This window comes from Punica granatum, chromosome 4 (assembly GCF_007655135.1).
Source record: "Punica granatum isolate Tunisia-2019 chromosome 4, ASM765513v2, whole genome shotgun sequence".
In the NCBI taxonomy this organism is placed as follows: Eukaryota; Viridiplantae; Streptophyta; class Magnoliopsida; order Myrtales; family Lythraceae; genus Punica; species Punica granatum.
Window position 1 is genome coordinate 36,103,204 of NC_045130.1, and position 15,556 is coordinate 36,118,759.

General features: G+C 38.6%; 1 protein-coding gene and 1 pseudogene across 1 annotated transcript; both read left to right on the forward strand.

Annotated features, from left to right (window-relative positions):
* The first annotated feature begins 9,190 nt into the window (after positions 1-9,190).
* LOC116205650 ((R,S)-reticuline 7-O-methyltransferase-like) lies at positions 9,191-10,836 on the forward strand. Its single transcript, XM_031538283.1, has 3 exons — positions 9,191-9,671; positions 9,827-10,182; positions 10,381-10,836. Exons 1-3 carry the CDS (start codon positions 9,257-9,259, stop codon positions 10,456-10,458), a joined length of 849 nt encoding a protein of 282 aa, XP_031394143.1. The 5' UTR covers positions 9,191-9,256; the 3' UTR covers positions 10,459-10,836.
* A 1,992-nt stretch (positions 10,837-12,828) lies between these two features.
* Positions 12,829-14,700, forward strand: LOC116204375 (annotated as a pseudogene).
* Positions 14,701-15,556: the final 856 nt, after the last annotated feature.

The window sequence follows — 15,556 nt, forward strand, 5'->3', positions numbered from 1 at the left end:
GTTCACAGGGACCATCGAGGGAGCAGCCACGTTTTGGCTAACCAAATGGTTAGGCAAGATAGGAGCAGGGCCGGAGCCAGTAGTCTGGCTTCCGTTGGTCGTATCTCCATCGTTCCCCGACGCCATTCGAATCGTTCAAATAACAAAATTCTGTTTCAAGATTGTAAAAACGTAAATTTAATTAGCCTTAATAAGTCACAAAATTGAACGATAATTCAAATAGCAATTCGGACAAATAGAATACTATCAAATTAACTGAATTTCACTAGTGTAAGAACCTGGAAATTCAAACCAAAACAAGGCGAAACCGAAAGATACGAGAAAGCCGAGTTCTGTGTTAGACACAAACCCCTTGAAACAGAATTGTCCCCTCCTGGATGCTTGAGGTCACGTGGACAATCGTTTCCCAGGGTAAAACGGCAACAAGCGAAGCAGCAGCACAAACAGCAACGCTTCAGCGAACTCGAAGAGAAGTGTGAACACTTTTGAGAACGGCTACAGGAAGCAAATGGCATGAGACTCTTATATTTTTTTCCTTTTTGCCGTGTGCTCCTTTTATAGACTACGGGTTCCATCCGTTATATGACTCTTCCTATTCTCCTTTTATGGGGAATAACTCACATATATTCAATATATGTGTTAATGGTATTTGATTATTCATGAATGCAATTCATTTATTTCTTGTAACCACCAAGAAAATCAAGAGTCATTAGCTCGTGAGCAATTTTCTCATTCACCCATTAGCCATAATTTCCAACGATAGACAGAGCAAAGATGATGGTGAAGATCGAGATCAGATGGGGCAGCAGAGGATAGAAGCTACAGAAGGGATGTTGATCAGCAGAAGGATAGTTGTAGAGCTGTAGAGGGTGAGGGCTGCAAAGGAACTGAGGAGAAGGTGGATGATCAGAGTTGATGGTGATGACGTGAAGATTAGCTGCCACAGGTCAGACCAAGATTTGTTGCGGGTGGGCAGAACAACTTGCATAAGAGCTGTAGATTATATATATATATTTACTTGTACGGGCATCTTTTGAGCGAAATTTGATTTCTCGAGATCCGTCGATAATTTCGAAATGAAAACTTCGAAATTGAGAAATTCGAAAAATAATCGGCTCCATGAGAATTCCAATTTGCATCGACGGAGATCAAATCTCGATAAAAATCGACATCGAGCCTTCGCAATACGTCGGTCGTAATTGTTTGATTGTTGCCAAATTTCTTGTCGTTTCAGTTGGATATTCGAAAAATAATCCGAGACCACTGCTATTTTCAGAAAAATTCGAGAATCAATATTATGTGGAAAATTATTTTTCAGCCTCTAGTTTTGTTCCATATTTTGAAAATTAAACTTAATGCACGTAAAGTCCGAAAACACATTAGAGTTTTTTTTTCTGAAAATATAAAATTAGAGTTAAATTAAAGAGATGCCCCGAGCTCATAATCAGTGAATATATTGAGGGATAGTCAAAGATGACTTTCTCGATAAATGAGAAATATAGTTGGGTCCTCTTCTACGATTCCCAAGCGTTGATAAATCAAAACGGGATGCTGACGCTCAGTTTAATGCTAGGCCTAATAATCTATGAAGCTGATTATATTAGTTGGGCCACTCTGCTAGGAGTGTTCAACCTTAGCCATTAAGCCTCTGCGCTGGGCCCATAAAATTAGGTATATATGGTATAATTTTTTTTTTCATCCTTCAATTGCAAGAAAGGCTCATGAGCCTGATATAATGAAATATAAATTTTAATAATTAAGTAAATGAACACGGGTGGTTCCACCGAATATCAAATCTAGAATCTTTTGATTATCAGGCGAAGGTGTGCACTATATTGCGTGACACCCTCTTTGATTTAACATATATATTTCAGTCATGAGAGAGAGCACTGTGCCATATTATTCGCTCTTCTGAAATCAAAATATTGTAGTTAATGGTATCCTTATCTCTTGTACCAAACTAATTTCTCTCCAGCCTAACCCAATTAATCCTTGCCAGTTTCAGACGAATTACATTCCGTATGATTGAGGTAAACTCCATGCATGGGGGAACTTTCCATGGCCTACCGACTCTATCATATATGATGAGCAATTCTTTTACCGTACATGCCTATTCCATTTCGGTTTGCTCAACTATCGCACTGTTCGATGAACAAGCCATGTCTAAACTAATTTCTATTCAAGACGCGATGTTAGATTTACTTTACTCCAATTTCACAAGAAGTGCTAGTTTTAACGCATCAAAATGTTGGCATATGTATAGTCGAGTTTGAAGATGGATATTTAAAGACAATCATACCGGGGAGAGTGTGAAAGACCCAATCAATCTTTTCAGAGGACTTGGACTATTTTTTTGGCTCAAATGCATAGTTCACGATCAAACATCAGGGGTGATCGGTTCCGGGTACCCTGTTTTTTTCACGATACCCGAACCCTACCCTGTAAGGGATCGGTTCCAAGATTTTGGAACCGGACCCTACCCTGTTGAATCCTGGAACCGGAACCTACCCGGAACCTGTATTATACCACAGGTTCCGGGTACCTTGTTGGAACCTGTAAAATTTTTTGTCTCGTAAATAAAATAGAAAATATCACGCCCATAATCAGTAATCACGGTAAATATAATATCGACATAAATTTAGATTAATTATATAAATAATCTTAATTAGTAATTACAGTGCAAACTCTTTCAATCAAACCAAGAGAGATTTAGCCCCACATCTCCAAATACGGACAAACTCACAGTAAACACGAAGACTTCCCTTTCCCCCCTTCATCTCATTCTATCCCATCTCAATCCTACAGCAGGGATTCAGCCCCTCACTCTCCCCACCGGTCAAATCCACGGTTCCCGTCAAATCTCCCCCGCTCCTCCCTCGCCTTTCGAATCCTTCATTCTAACTAAACTCAACGGGGAAAAAAGCCTTTCGAATCCTTCATTCAGCTTTTGAATGCTTCAACAACAGCACTAGGTAATCATTTTGTGCGATTCACCAGCCAATGGATGATTTTCACGAGCATCCAATCAATAAAATGTAAGTTGAATCAATCACATGCGGTGAAAAAGAAAAACGGAAACAGAAACTACCACCTATGTATATAAGCCCTTTCACGAAATTGACCATTACTACAGAAAGGCCCACACATTCTCGAAGTTTCAACCATGGCAGGCAGATCCAACAATCACATAAAAGCGTTCCTCTGAGGAAGAGCAAACCCAGCACCGCAATTAGCAACACATAGCTTCGCTCGGGACGTGATATACCGCTAGCTAACTACACATATTAACAAATAATATCTAAAACGACAACAGTTTCATGACTACAAGTCTCGGTTGCAGTCTTAAGCCTCTAAGTCCAGCAGATTGAAGAAAATCAAAATTGACGTTTTCGGGTGAGAAGTAACAGAACATTCGTCCTGTATCGATTGCATAGTAGATGGGCATCCCTCTATCTCTCTCTGTTTCAAGTTTTGCACCCGCAGCAACATAAATAAACAACAGTGGAGCGAGCGAGGGAGGGGGGAGAGGGACCTGTTGAGCAACACCGAGGGGCGAAGCAGTTATGTAGGTGAGCTTAAAATCGTAGAAGACGTAGGGATCAGCAGCAAGAGAGAGGCTCGAGAGCAGGGCAATGTGAATGACATAAAATCGTCGCCGGACTGAGGGTGAGATCTGTCGTCTTCAGCAGAATGGTGGAGGGAGTGGTCCGAGGGCTCAACTTCGTGAGCTTCCCCGTCGAATGCCGCCTCATTCTCCTGCGGGTCCATTAGGTATCGGACCAGAGAGGCGTCAAGAAAGCCGCTGAAGCGGAGGAGACCTTCGGTTCCGGATTCCGGTTTTTTACCCTATTTTTTTTTTATTTTTTTTTGTAATTACCATTCGGTTCCGGATTCCGGTTCCGGTTCCTTATTTTGATACCCGGATCCTATCCTATTTTCAATACGAGCTACCCGGACCCTACCCTACCCTACCGGGTAGATTCTGACCGGTTCCGGGTATACCCGGTATCCGTGCACACTCCTATCAAACACCTATCGAGTCCCACAGCTTTCACTCTTAGCGCTGCAGGAGTCCCTTTTTTTCTTTGGGTCATGAAGTAAAACGACCAGAAAATTTCTCCATCCTCCAAGATAACACTCTACCATTATTTTTCAGCAACAATATTCCAAAAAAAGACGCAGAAGGAAACAATCTCTAAATTGACGCCTGAAGGCATAAATAGTATGATATTTCAAGTAGTAAGTGATTTAATCATATTTAACATAATTTACTTCATATGAATAAATTACTTGGAAAATTTTCGAAGGAGTGAGAATGAATTAATCCACTTTTTGGTTAGAAGATAGAGGTCTAATACCTCTATTTTGAACAATTTTAACATAGAGACAATGCTTTTCATGGACGTCCTTTCGTGCCGGCAAGTTTTTCATTTTACTATCAACAAATGCATCTGAAAATTAATAAAAGAGGAGATATACTTAATTTGTTCTCTCCACATTGATTTTTAGTGTGAAATATACCTTTTACTTTTCAAAAGGACTAGTAGAAGATAAAGGCTCCAGCCTAAGGCCCGTTCTATTATAGATTGTTAGGGGAGGAAGATTTTGAGAGTTCCGAATGAGTTAAGTTTCACATCGAAAATGTAAGAGGAATTTCACAAGTTTATAAGAGAATGTGCGCCACAATCTATTAGCTCGAGATTTTGGATTGGAGATTGGCCCAATTACTTATAGGTCCAATAGATATTTTGCATGGTATCAGAGCAGGTTATGTTTCCGTGCGCACATGTGTGAACTCACATCACGTCAGGTTTAAGGTACGTTTGTGAGGGTAGCCAAAAAATGCGCCAATATTGACTCAAGTGTGATTAGGTCCAGTTTCGAGACAACCAAGAATGCGCCTCATGTTAAGTCGGGCCCGAGTGTGGAACTCGTGGTTAGTTTGGTTTGTCCCCACTCGCCCGAGCACGAAAGAGGATGTCCGACTATTAGGTACCACAACCTATCAGCTCGAGTTTTGATTAGAGATTGACCCAATTTCTTATAGCCCAATGGATATTTTACTAGGTATTAGAGTGGATTATACTTCCACGCGCACGTGTGTGGACTCACACCATGCTAGATTTAAGGTCTGTTTGTGAGGGTAGCAAAAAATTGAGCCCATGTTGGCCCGAGAGTGGCTAGGTCCATTTACAATGCAACCAAGGAAGAGCCTCATGTTAAATCAAGCCTAAGTGTCGAACTATGGTTTGTCCCCTCTCGCCTGAGCACGGAAGAGGATTCCTGATTTGTGGTCAATTGTTGAGGGCATGTGTTTAAGAGCACGTGACACGTGATAGACCACACGTTACCACGTGAGAACGGGTATTGAGAGTTTGGTTTGTCCCACCTTACCCCGAACACGGAAGATGATGTTCGGCTCGTAGTCAATTGTTGAAGACGGATGTTTAACGGCACGTGGTACATGATGGACCACACGCTGCCACGTAAGGGCTAGTTGAGAGTTAAGAATGAGTTATGTCTCATCTCGAAAATATAAGAGAAATTCCACAAGTTGAAACAACGGATATACCATAACCCATCAGCTCGAGCTTTTAGGTTTGAGATGTACTTAATCGCCCAGTGGCTATTTTACATGAGACAATTAAAACTACCAAACTATGCCTTATTCATGTAAATAAAATTAAAGGTTTACTTGTAACTCAAAAAAAAAAATGATTGTTTACCTACTATGAGTAGATATTTTTTGTGAGTAAATAATGTTCAATCAATCTGCCATATATACTATGTGAAATTTATAATACCTATCTCTTTTACTTTTTTCGTAGCATCCTTTTTCGATGATGGACTACATGATGGCGAATGTTTAACGGCATGTGACACTTGATGGACCACACGTTGCCACATGAGGGCTAGTTGAGAGTTAAAAATGAGTTAAGTTTCACATCGAAAATATAAGAGAAATTTCACAAGTTAAAACAGAGACTATACCATAACCTATCAGCTCGAACTTTTGGGTTGGAAATGGACCCAATCGCCCAATGAGTATTTTACATGAGACAATTAAAACTACCAAACTATGTCCTATTCATGTAAAATAAAATTAAACTTTTACTTGTAACTAAAAAAAAATGATTGTTGACCTACCATGAGAAGATATTTTTAGTGAGTAAATAATGTTCAATCAAATCTGCCATATATACTCCGTGAAATTCATAATACCTATTTCTTTTACTTTTTTCGTAGTACCATTTTTCGATGTAAACCTTAGTATTCATAAATCCAATAGAACCTGACAAATTCAGTGGAGCCGAGTCAGCCCACTAGGGGGCAAAACTTACCTAGTGTGAATTTTTTTTTTATCTACAATACTCGAACTCGAGAACTTACTTAAGGAAAAAAATGCCAAATCGCTTAAATCAATCCACGTTGATTTACTCTTTTTTTTTTTAGCATGTGATTGAAATTTATACTTGCCATTTTAGGGAATTTGTCTTATTCATTTTTTGGGCTACTGTGCCAATTCCAATAAATTAGGAATTTGGAATAGTAGTTGATACAATTAATGCACTCACTTTTTTGGAGAGAATATTGTACGGCACACGTATGCATGTAAGAATTGATTATCATTTTATCTCTTCTGACTTCTTATTTTTATACTTTTTGGCAGTGTTATCAGAACCGGACCGGATGATGAACCGGAAGGGGTACGGGGTCATGGGTTTATGGGTCCAACCGGGGGTTCGATGGGTCGGACCGCTCGTTTATTTAAAATAAAATAAATATTCATATTATTAAAAAAATTATGATAATTAAGATAAAAGTATGATGATTTTAAAGAAATATAACAATAGTATAAGAAAGTATCTATATTTAATATTTCTTACTTCAAAATAAATATTTTATTTTAATAAGTACTTAAAAGTAGAGTTAAAAGAACAAAAAAGTGGTGGTGGCTTGGTTGGTAGTATGCTACTATGAAAAGCAAGAGGTCATGAGTTCAAATCCTTACACAACCAACCAATTTTTACATTAAATAGGAAACCCATAAAAACCCATAGAACCGGCCGGTTTAATGAAATTTTGCTTAAAACCGGCCGGTTCAATGGGTCCGGCGGTTCAAAGCTGCCATTTCGGTTTTTAGGCGAACCGGACCGGATTTGGTGCCGGTTCCCGGTCCGACCGGTCGAACCGGCCGGTCCGGTCCGGTTCTGATAACAATGCTTTTTGGAAATTTAAGTAAAACGTTCTCCACTGTTATTCCATTTTTCATAATTTCGAAGATTGAATCATATCTTTCCATTTTCCATCAACTGTTTTCACTCAGAGGCAGATTTGTTGCCATCTTAAGTCAACTTTAACATATGCATACTTGGTAGTGCTACGTATTTGTTAGTAATTCACCCAAAAAATATGTACGTATTAGTACTTTTTTTTAATCTTATGGATACTAAATGTAATAAGAATTTTTAAGTTATTTTTAAGTTTTAAAAGGATAATGTTGGTAGACTATATTAACATTAGAAATTTAGAAGATTTAGTAATAATTAAGCAGCAACTTCTGTTAATTCTTAACTTGTTTATTTCAATACATTGTTTAAATTGCAAAAAAATGAAGGATTATTATAGATATTTGTATGATAACCTTCATAATCTCTGCTCTCTGCGATTTAGGTGAGCTCTACATTACAGACAACTCTTTGTATGTTTCTAATACAATTCTTGAGTTAGTATTCATTTTTCACATTTTTTTTCTAGGTGTGCATACACTGCCTGATTCGAAAATCCAATGAACATCGACCAATTGATATTCAAATCTGGTCAGTTCACTAACTACTTAAACCAATGTACCAAACCATATCAGTTTCAACATATTTTAAGATGATACCAATTTGCAAAAATCTAATTTTATTTTTCATATTACTGTATATTGGCAATATTAGTGACCTGTAATAAAATTTTTCCTAAGATTCCTAAAAATTCCAAAACAAATCAACAAATTACTTTTCAAAGGCCGTGGTACTAAAGATGTAATTATGGATTATCATATAATAAATTTTAAGATGCTCATCAGAATTTTCTATCATGTTAAATTATGCGGTGTTAATTACTTTTCAAGACAATTTTACTGTATGTCTATATAGAGATTAAACGCTATCTTCTTTTTTTTCAGGACTTAATTTTCTTTTTGGTATATCCAAGACTAAATTTTTATTTATAACTTCTCACTTTCAGAAAAAAAAAGGCAAACTAAACATATATGTATATGTATAAGTATATATATATATATATAGAAAGCAGAACTTTGGTGGGTTCAGCCTAATGACCTAGATTGCCCTAACTGTTGAATGGATTATTCTCATATTTTAAATTTTTTTTATTTTTATTGTGATTTCTAATAAAATCGACTTTTTTTAATTTTTAAAATATACTTCATAATAAAATCTGAATAAATATAATATTTTGATGAGGTGCTATTAGTTACATAATATTTAATAAATCATAAGACTTTAAATTTTTAAAGTTGAATAAATATTTTTTGACATATAGATATAACAAAATATTTTTAAATTTTTTGAGAAGAATTTATTATATACATAATCTTTAATAATCTTGATTTTTTATTTAAGATAAAAAATTTCGTCTAATCACATCAATATTAATATTAAAATAAACATTAGTTTTTATAATAATTTTAATAAAAACAATGTAATTTTTAAATGATATTTTATGAACTATCTAGAGAAAACAAAATATTTTTTTTAACTTTTTTATTCCGTGTTATGAGATATATAATATTTAATAAATCACGATTTTAAAAATATTAAAACTGAATAAATATTTTCTAATAAGATAATAATGTAATAGAGTATTTAAAAAAAAATTAGATGATTTTATTATATAATTAATATTTAATAATTTTGAATTTTATTTAAGATAAAAATTAATTCTAATAACATCATATATATAACATATGTAGTATCTGCTAAATTTTTAGATAGAATATTTTTTAAACTTTAATAACTTTAAAATTTTCCCAGATTAGAAATCTTTTAAATTTGATCTTTCAAACTTTCATGAGAAAAAGTAAACTATGTGTATATCTCACATCACTCTTTGCTATTTTTTTTTTTCTTAAGAACATCACTCTTTGCCTATTTATATCACTCTTTGTTGCTGATCAGATTTAGTTGTTATATTCTCAACTATCTCATAAGATTAAGAGCATTAGCTGGGAGGGAGCATTACAACAAATATGGACGCAAAGGAAGACGATGCGATGTTGAGAGGTCAAGTGGCTATATGGCATTGCATGTTTGGATTCGCAGACACGATGGCACTGACATGCGCTGTGGAACTCGGCATAGCCAACATCATACGCTCCCATGGCCAACCAGTTACGTTGCACCAAATCGGCGCTTCCATTGATGGTACCTCGTCCCCAGACATTCCCTCCCTCGAACGCATCATGAGGCTGCTCGTCCGCCGGGAAATCTTTGCTGCCCATCAACCATCCAATGGTGGAGACACACTCTACGGGCTGACATACTCATCGAGGTGGCTAGTAACGGAATCAGGGTCAGAGTCGAACCTTGCGCCCTTGGTTATCATGCAAAACCACCCGCTCCTATTGGCTCCGTGGCATTACCTTAGTCAATATGTTAAAGAAGGTACTTAAAAAAAAGCGTTTCCCTTGAAATGAAGGAAAAAAAAGAAGGAATTAATTGCCTTTTCATCGATGAAACTAGGGCTTGTGTGCAGCGTGAACTTTTTTTTCTTTTAATTCTGTTTTCTTTTAGATAAGATATGATAATATCATTAGCAGGAAGGTCGTCGACGCCGTTTAAGAAGGCGCACGGCATGGAGATCTGGGAGATGGCATCGAAGGACCCTATGTTCAACAAGTTATTTAACGATGCGATGGCATGTAACAGCAAGAACGGTATGCAAGCAATCATGGCCGGTTACAAAGACAGGTTCGGGCTAATTGGATCGCTTGTGGATGTTGGCGGTGGGATTGGCGTGGTGATAGCCACGATTGTGAAGGCCAACCCCCACATTCAAGGGATCAACTTTGACCTGCCGCACGTCGTGGCCACTGCTCCAGCATACCCGGGAGTCGAGCATGTTGGGGGCAGCATGTTTGAGTCCGTTCCCACTGCCGATGCTATCATCCTGAAGGTAGTTATGTAATTTTCTTACTTTTATTGCACTGATCTCAAGTCACCGTGCGCTTGATTTGTAAGTTTCTTGCTGGTCTGTCTCGAACCATGATCTTCACAGCTGGAATCATTCCAAACCATGATTACAAAACTTATCTCGGCTATGACGTACAATTATTAACTCTGGAAAATTTGTGACACCTTGCTATTTACGCAGCATGTGTTGCACGACTGGGGAGATGAAGAGTGCGTGAAGATCCTAAAGAACTGTAAGAAGGCAATACCCGAGAAATAGGGGAAGCTTATCATAGTTGAAGTGGTTCTGCAGCCGGAAGGAAAAGGACCCTTAGACGATATAGCCGCCGTATTCGACTTGATGATGTTCCAATTGGGCGGGAAGGAGAGGACCGAGGTGGAGTGGAAGAACCTCTTGGTGGACGGGGGCTTCCCTCGTTACAATATCATCAAGATTCCCACTCTTCTCTCCATAATTGAAGCCTGCCCTAAATAATCCCGCTCTGTTTAATTGGTTCATTCCACATGTCATGTGTTTAGTAATAAATATGGGCACGTCTCTAATAATAAGGTTGTTCCGCATTAAGACATGGAAAAAAACAGTTCTTCTGCATTAGTGGAATGAACTCGTGTGTTGTGATATATAGTTTTATGATGATATAAATGTACGTACCCATAAGTGCCGTTGATCTTTGGAATAAAAAATGTGCTTTCTTGGAAGGAATATTTAGAGCTCATTCATTTACCTGCTAGCGCATTGGTTATGTAATTCGTGGAGCTCCTTTGAGCAAAACCGATCGTGGTCATCTAGTTGTTGTCACATTCTCATTATTATTTGAGAAAACAGAGAAAAAAAATTTGAATGGGGGTGATACTGTGATATAGAAGTCCTTTGGATTGTGATACGTGCCACGTCTTATACCCACCATTACATAGAAGACTTTCTCACTCCCACACAGTCCCCACCTTGGTCGATCCCTGATTTTAACGAAAAGGGCAATTCATCTCACTCTTGCTTATTTATATCACTCTTTCTCGCTGAGATGTGTCGTCAATCCGCTTCTTCTACTCTTAACTATCTCCCAAATTAAGGTCAATTGGGAGGGCTAGCATTAGACCAAATATGGATGTAAAAGAAGCCGAGGGGATGTTGAGAGGTCAAGGAGCTATATGGCGTAACATGTTTCGATTCGTGGATTAAATGGCTCGGAAATGCGTGGTGGAGCTGGGCATAGCCAACATGATACATTCCCATGGCTGACCAATCCCATTGGACCAATGGTCCAAATTGCCGCATCCATCGACAAGTCCTCGTCCCCGGACATTGCATCCCTTGAGCACATCATGACGCTGATGCTATCTAGTCCATCGGGGCATCTCTGCTGCCCATCAACCATCGGACAGTAATCAAGACAGTCTCTACGGACTGACCCCTCTCTTCGAGGTTTCTGGTCACGGAATCAGAGTTGAACATGGCTCCCTTGTTCATCATACCTCCTATTTGCTCCGTGTCATTACTTACTTTGGTCAATGTAATGTAATTGTATGATAACGGGAAGGATGCCGCTTAAGAAACCGGCCTCATGTTGTGGAGAAAGGGATGGCGTGGAAGAACCTTCAATTGAACATGTTGTTCGATGATGCTATGGTGATATGTACCATGACCATATATGCAGGTGACCCCTGCCGCTTACAAGGGATGGGCTTGGATCCACAAGATCGATCGTAGACATAGATGGTGAAACTAGTGGGGCTTTAGCCGAGATTGTGAAAGCCAACCCTCACACTCAAGGGATCAACTTGGACCTGCGCAACATGTTGTCGTGGCCAATGTTACCAGCATTACCCTGGAGTCAAGCATGTTGAGGCAGCATGTTCTAGTATGTTCCCATTGTGGATGCTATTCTCCATAGTCCTAATGTAATCATGTCATTCTTATTAACATTTTTTTTAGCGAATGTGGCATTCCTAGTCTGAAAAAATCGCGCCCGTTGTCCCTGTAGTGACTTCTATTTCATTGGAGTAACGTATAATGGTAACTCCTCGGAACTTAATTAAATCCTCTGCTATGTATGCCATACTTGCTGAACAATTGGGGAGGCAAAGATTGTGCAAGATCCTATATAAATGCAGCGAGGCAAATAACCGAGAAACCGTGGAAGCTAATCACAGCAGACGTAATTCTAACACTGAAGTGAAATGGGCTCTCTGACTCCGATGGCATAGCCACCATATTCGACTTGCTGATGCCTGTGCACCAATCGGGTGGGAAGGAGATGACCGAGCTCAAGTGGAAGAACCTCTTGGCTGAAGAAGGCTTATAATCACAAGGAATGCCAATCAATGAACGTGGTCAGAAGATTTCCGAAATCAAGGAGAATTCAAATACACAAAGAAATTGCCAAGGATTACAATCACTATGTTCAAGGAAAGAATTTGCACGGCAGAATGCATGGAATGCACCGAGATGGCAACGGGTATTAATCGTCACCGGCTCATATCCAGGAGGCATCAACTCTATTTTGTTTTCACTTTCCTTGTAATATTTTCCTCTATATATAGATTTCTTGTACTCATCCACAGAAGCTAAGCAAGGAATACATAGAGCCTCTCACACAAAATTGTTCTGCTCCAAGTATAGCATCCAAATATGGATGCACAAGCAACCGATGCAATGCTGAGAGGGCAAGCAGCCATATTGCAACACATGTTTGGATTCGCAGACTCCATGGCCTTGAAATGCGCCGTGGAGCTCGGCGTAGCCGACATCATACACTACCATGGCTGACCGATCTCGTTGCACCAAATCGCCGCTTCCATAGACGGGTTCTCATCCCGGACATTCCCTCCCTCGCATGCATCATGAGGTTGCTTGTCCGCCGGGGCATATTTGCTGCCCATCAACCATCTAGAGACCCGCTACACGGGCCGACCAACTCTTCTAGGTGGCTGGTGGAGGAGTCGGAGACGAACTTGGCTCCCTTGGTCATCATGCAGAACCACCCTGACCTATTGGCTCCTTGCCATTACATCGGTCAATGTATTAGAGATGGTACGTATATACTTGCCAAATAGAGGAATTACAGCATTTCAATCATTAAGCTGGATAATAATGAAATACTTGTTTTAAGCGTAAAATAGCTTACGAGGAACGATGATATGTTAAATTTACATTTTCTCTTGAAAGCTATAATTACAATTATATATGAATTAACAGGAGGGATGCCGTTTAAGAAAGCTTATGGGATGGAGGTATTTGAGATGGCATCGAAGAACCCTCAGTTCAACAAGTTGTTCAACGATGCGATGGCATGTACCAACAGGATCATCCTGCTGGCGATCGTGGCAGCTTACCAGGACGGGTTCAGATCCATTGGATCTTTCATGGATGTGGGTGGTGGGATTGGCAAAGTGATTGCCGAGATTGTGAATGCCAACCCCAACATCCGGGGGATCAACTTCGACCTGGCCATGTCGTGGCCACTGCCCCTGCATATCCCGGCATTGAGCACGTGAGCGGCAGCATGTTCGAGTCTATTCAGCTGCTGATGCTGTCTTCATGAAGGTAATGATGTCGGTTTTCTCATTATTGTTGTATTATAAGACAAATGAAAGTTATCTACCACGATGCTTAGGTTGCGTTTGGTTTCATAGTAGAATTTTAAAATCAGATTTTGATTTTGATTTTGATTGAGTGGTATAAATGGGGTCCACCTTTGACTTTGCATGTGTTATGTTGTTTTGTTGTGAAAAAAAAGTAATATAAATGGGATTCACTTTTTGACTTTGTATGAGTTATTTTGTTTTGTAATGGGTAGAGTTAAGTTAGAATTGTGATTTTAAAATGCCATCTTGAAACCAAACAGGCCCTTAATTATGCAGTTGGTATTGCACAACTAGGGAGACGAAGATTTCGTGAAGATCCTGAAGATCTGCAGGAAGGCGATTCCCAAAAAACTGGGGGAGTTGATTATAATAGAATCGGTTTTACAGCCAGATGGTAACGGGTTCTTCGATGACGCTGCCTACTTATTCGATTTGCTGATGTTCGCGCATGCACCAAGAGACTCAACCGAGTTAGAGTTAAAATGTGCTCGAGAAGCAAAACGTCCACGTTTTAAATAGGGTTTCACACTTGTGATTTTCTTTAACAGGTGCAGGATTCCACTATAAATTGAAGGAACGCACTCTAATTCGAAAAACTCTATCATTTAGTCAGTTGCTATCGTCCTATCTAACTTAAGTATCGGAGGGTCAAATTGAGCCATCACCCCAAATTAGGCAGTACCGAAGAAACAGGAGAAGTTGATAATAGTACAAGCGCTTTTACAGCCAGACGGCAACGGGCTCTTCGATGATATAGCCCTCAATTTCGATCTGTTGATGTTCGCTCATCTATCAGACGTGAAGGAGAGGACCGAGCTCGAGTGGAAGAACCTCTTGGCTGGAAGGCGGCTTCCCTCATTACAATATCATCTAGATCCCCACTCTTCCCTCCATCATCAAGGCTGTCCGTAATTAATATCCTGTGTGATTTTATCGGTTTTTCGCATTTCTATCAGAATGCAAGATAGTGCGATCTTTCTTGATTTTTTTTTCCCAGTTATATAAGGGTTTATAGATTTAATACAATAAAATAGAAATTTTAATAGCTAATAAAAATGTATAGTAATCTTGAAAGAGCATCGAATCTGAAACATTTTAGTTACCGCATACGTCACAGCGCTAAACTCTCTTTGATATCTTTCTTGAACTTTAGCTTTCGGGAAGTTGATGCAATTTCCTATTGGCAGAGTTAAACATTTTGTAAGTGTTATTTTGAGTAGTTAATTCACCACCACTTGTCAGGAAAAAAAACTATTAATTAATTTATGAGTTACTGTCAATTGGTCGAGCAATTAAAAAATGCCATAAAATAATATATCGAGTGAAAACACGAAGTTCGCAAAACGCAAATCTTCGTTTTCAAGTAATTGGAAGTATTAAAATGTGTTTAATATAAAATATGTCAGCTTATCTACCCAAACATATATATATATATATATTAGCTTACCAATGTTCAAGTTTACTAGAAGGATGGGCTGAGAGAAGGATTGAGAGAGACAATCGCCCATCATATAATTCTAATAATATCGAAAAAAAATTATATTATTACTCAAAATTTCATGAATTTTTTATACCCCTAACTGCACTATTACGATCTTTATGTTTGTCCTTTGAAAGACCTCGTCCCTACCCCTCAGTTTAAGTCCAGTGTCCGTCCTTATTTTAGACCTTTGGCTTTTAGGTGGAAGAGGTTATAACTATATATATATATATATATATATATTTGTTACAATAGAGGATCATGGCTGAGCCAAAAAAAAAAAAGAAGAGTC

Coding starts and splice junctions, on each gene's coding strand:
- LOC116205650 (XM_031538283.1), top strand. CDS start 9,257: ATGGACGCAAAGGAAGACGATGCGATGTTGAGAGGTCAAGTGGCTATA. Junction 9,672..9,826: donor TAGTCAATATGTTAAAGAAG/GTACTTAAAAAA, acceptor TATCATTAGCAG/GAAGGTCGTCGACGCCGTTT. Junction 10,183..10,380: donor CCGATGCTATCATCCTGAAG/GTAGTTATGTAA, acceptor CTATTTACGCAG/CATGTGTTGCACGACTGGGG.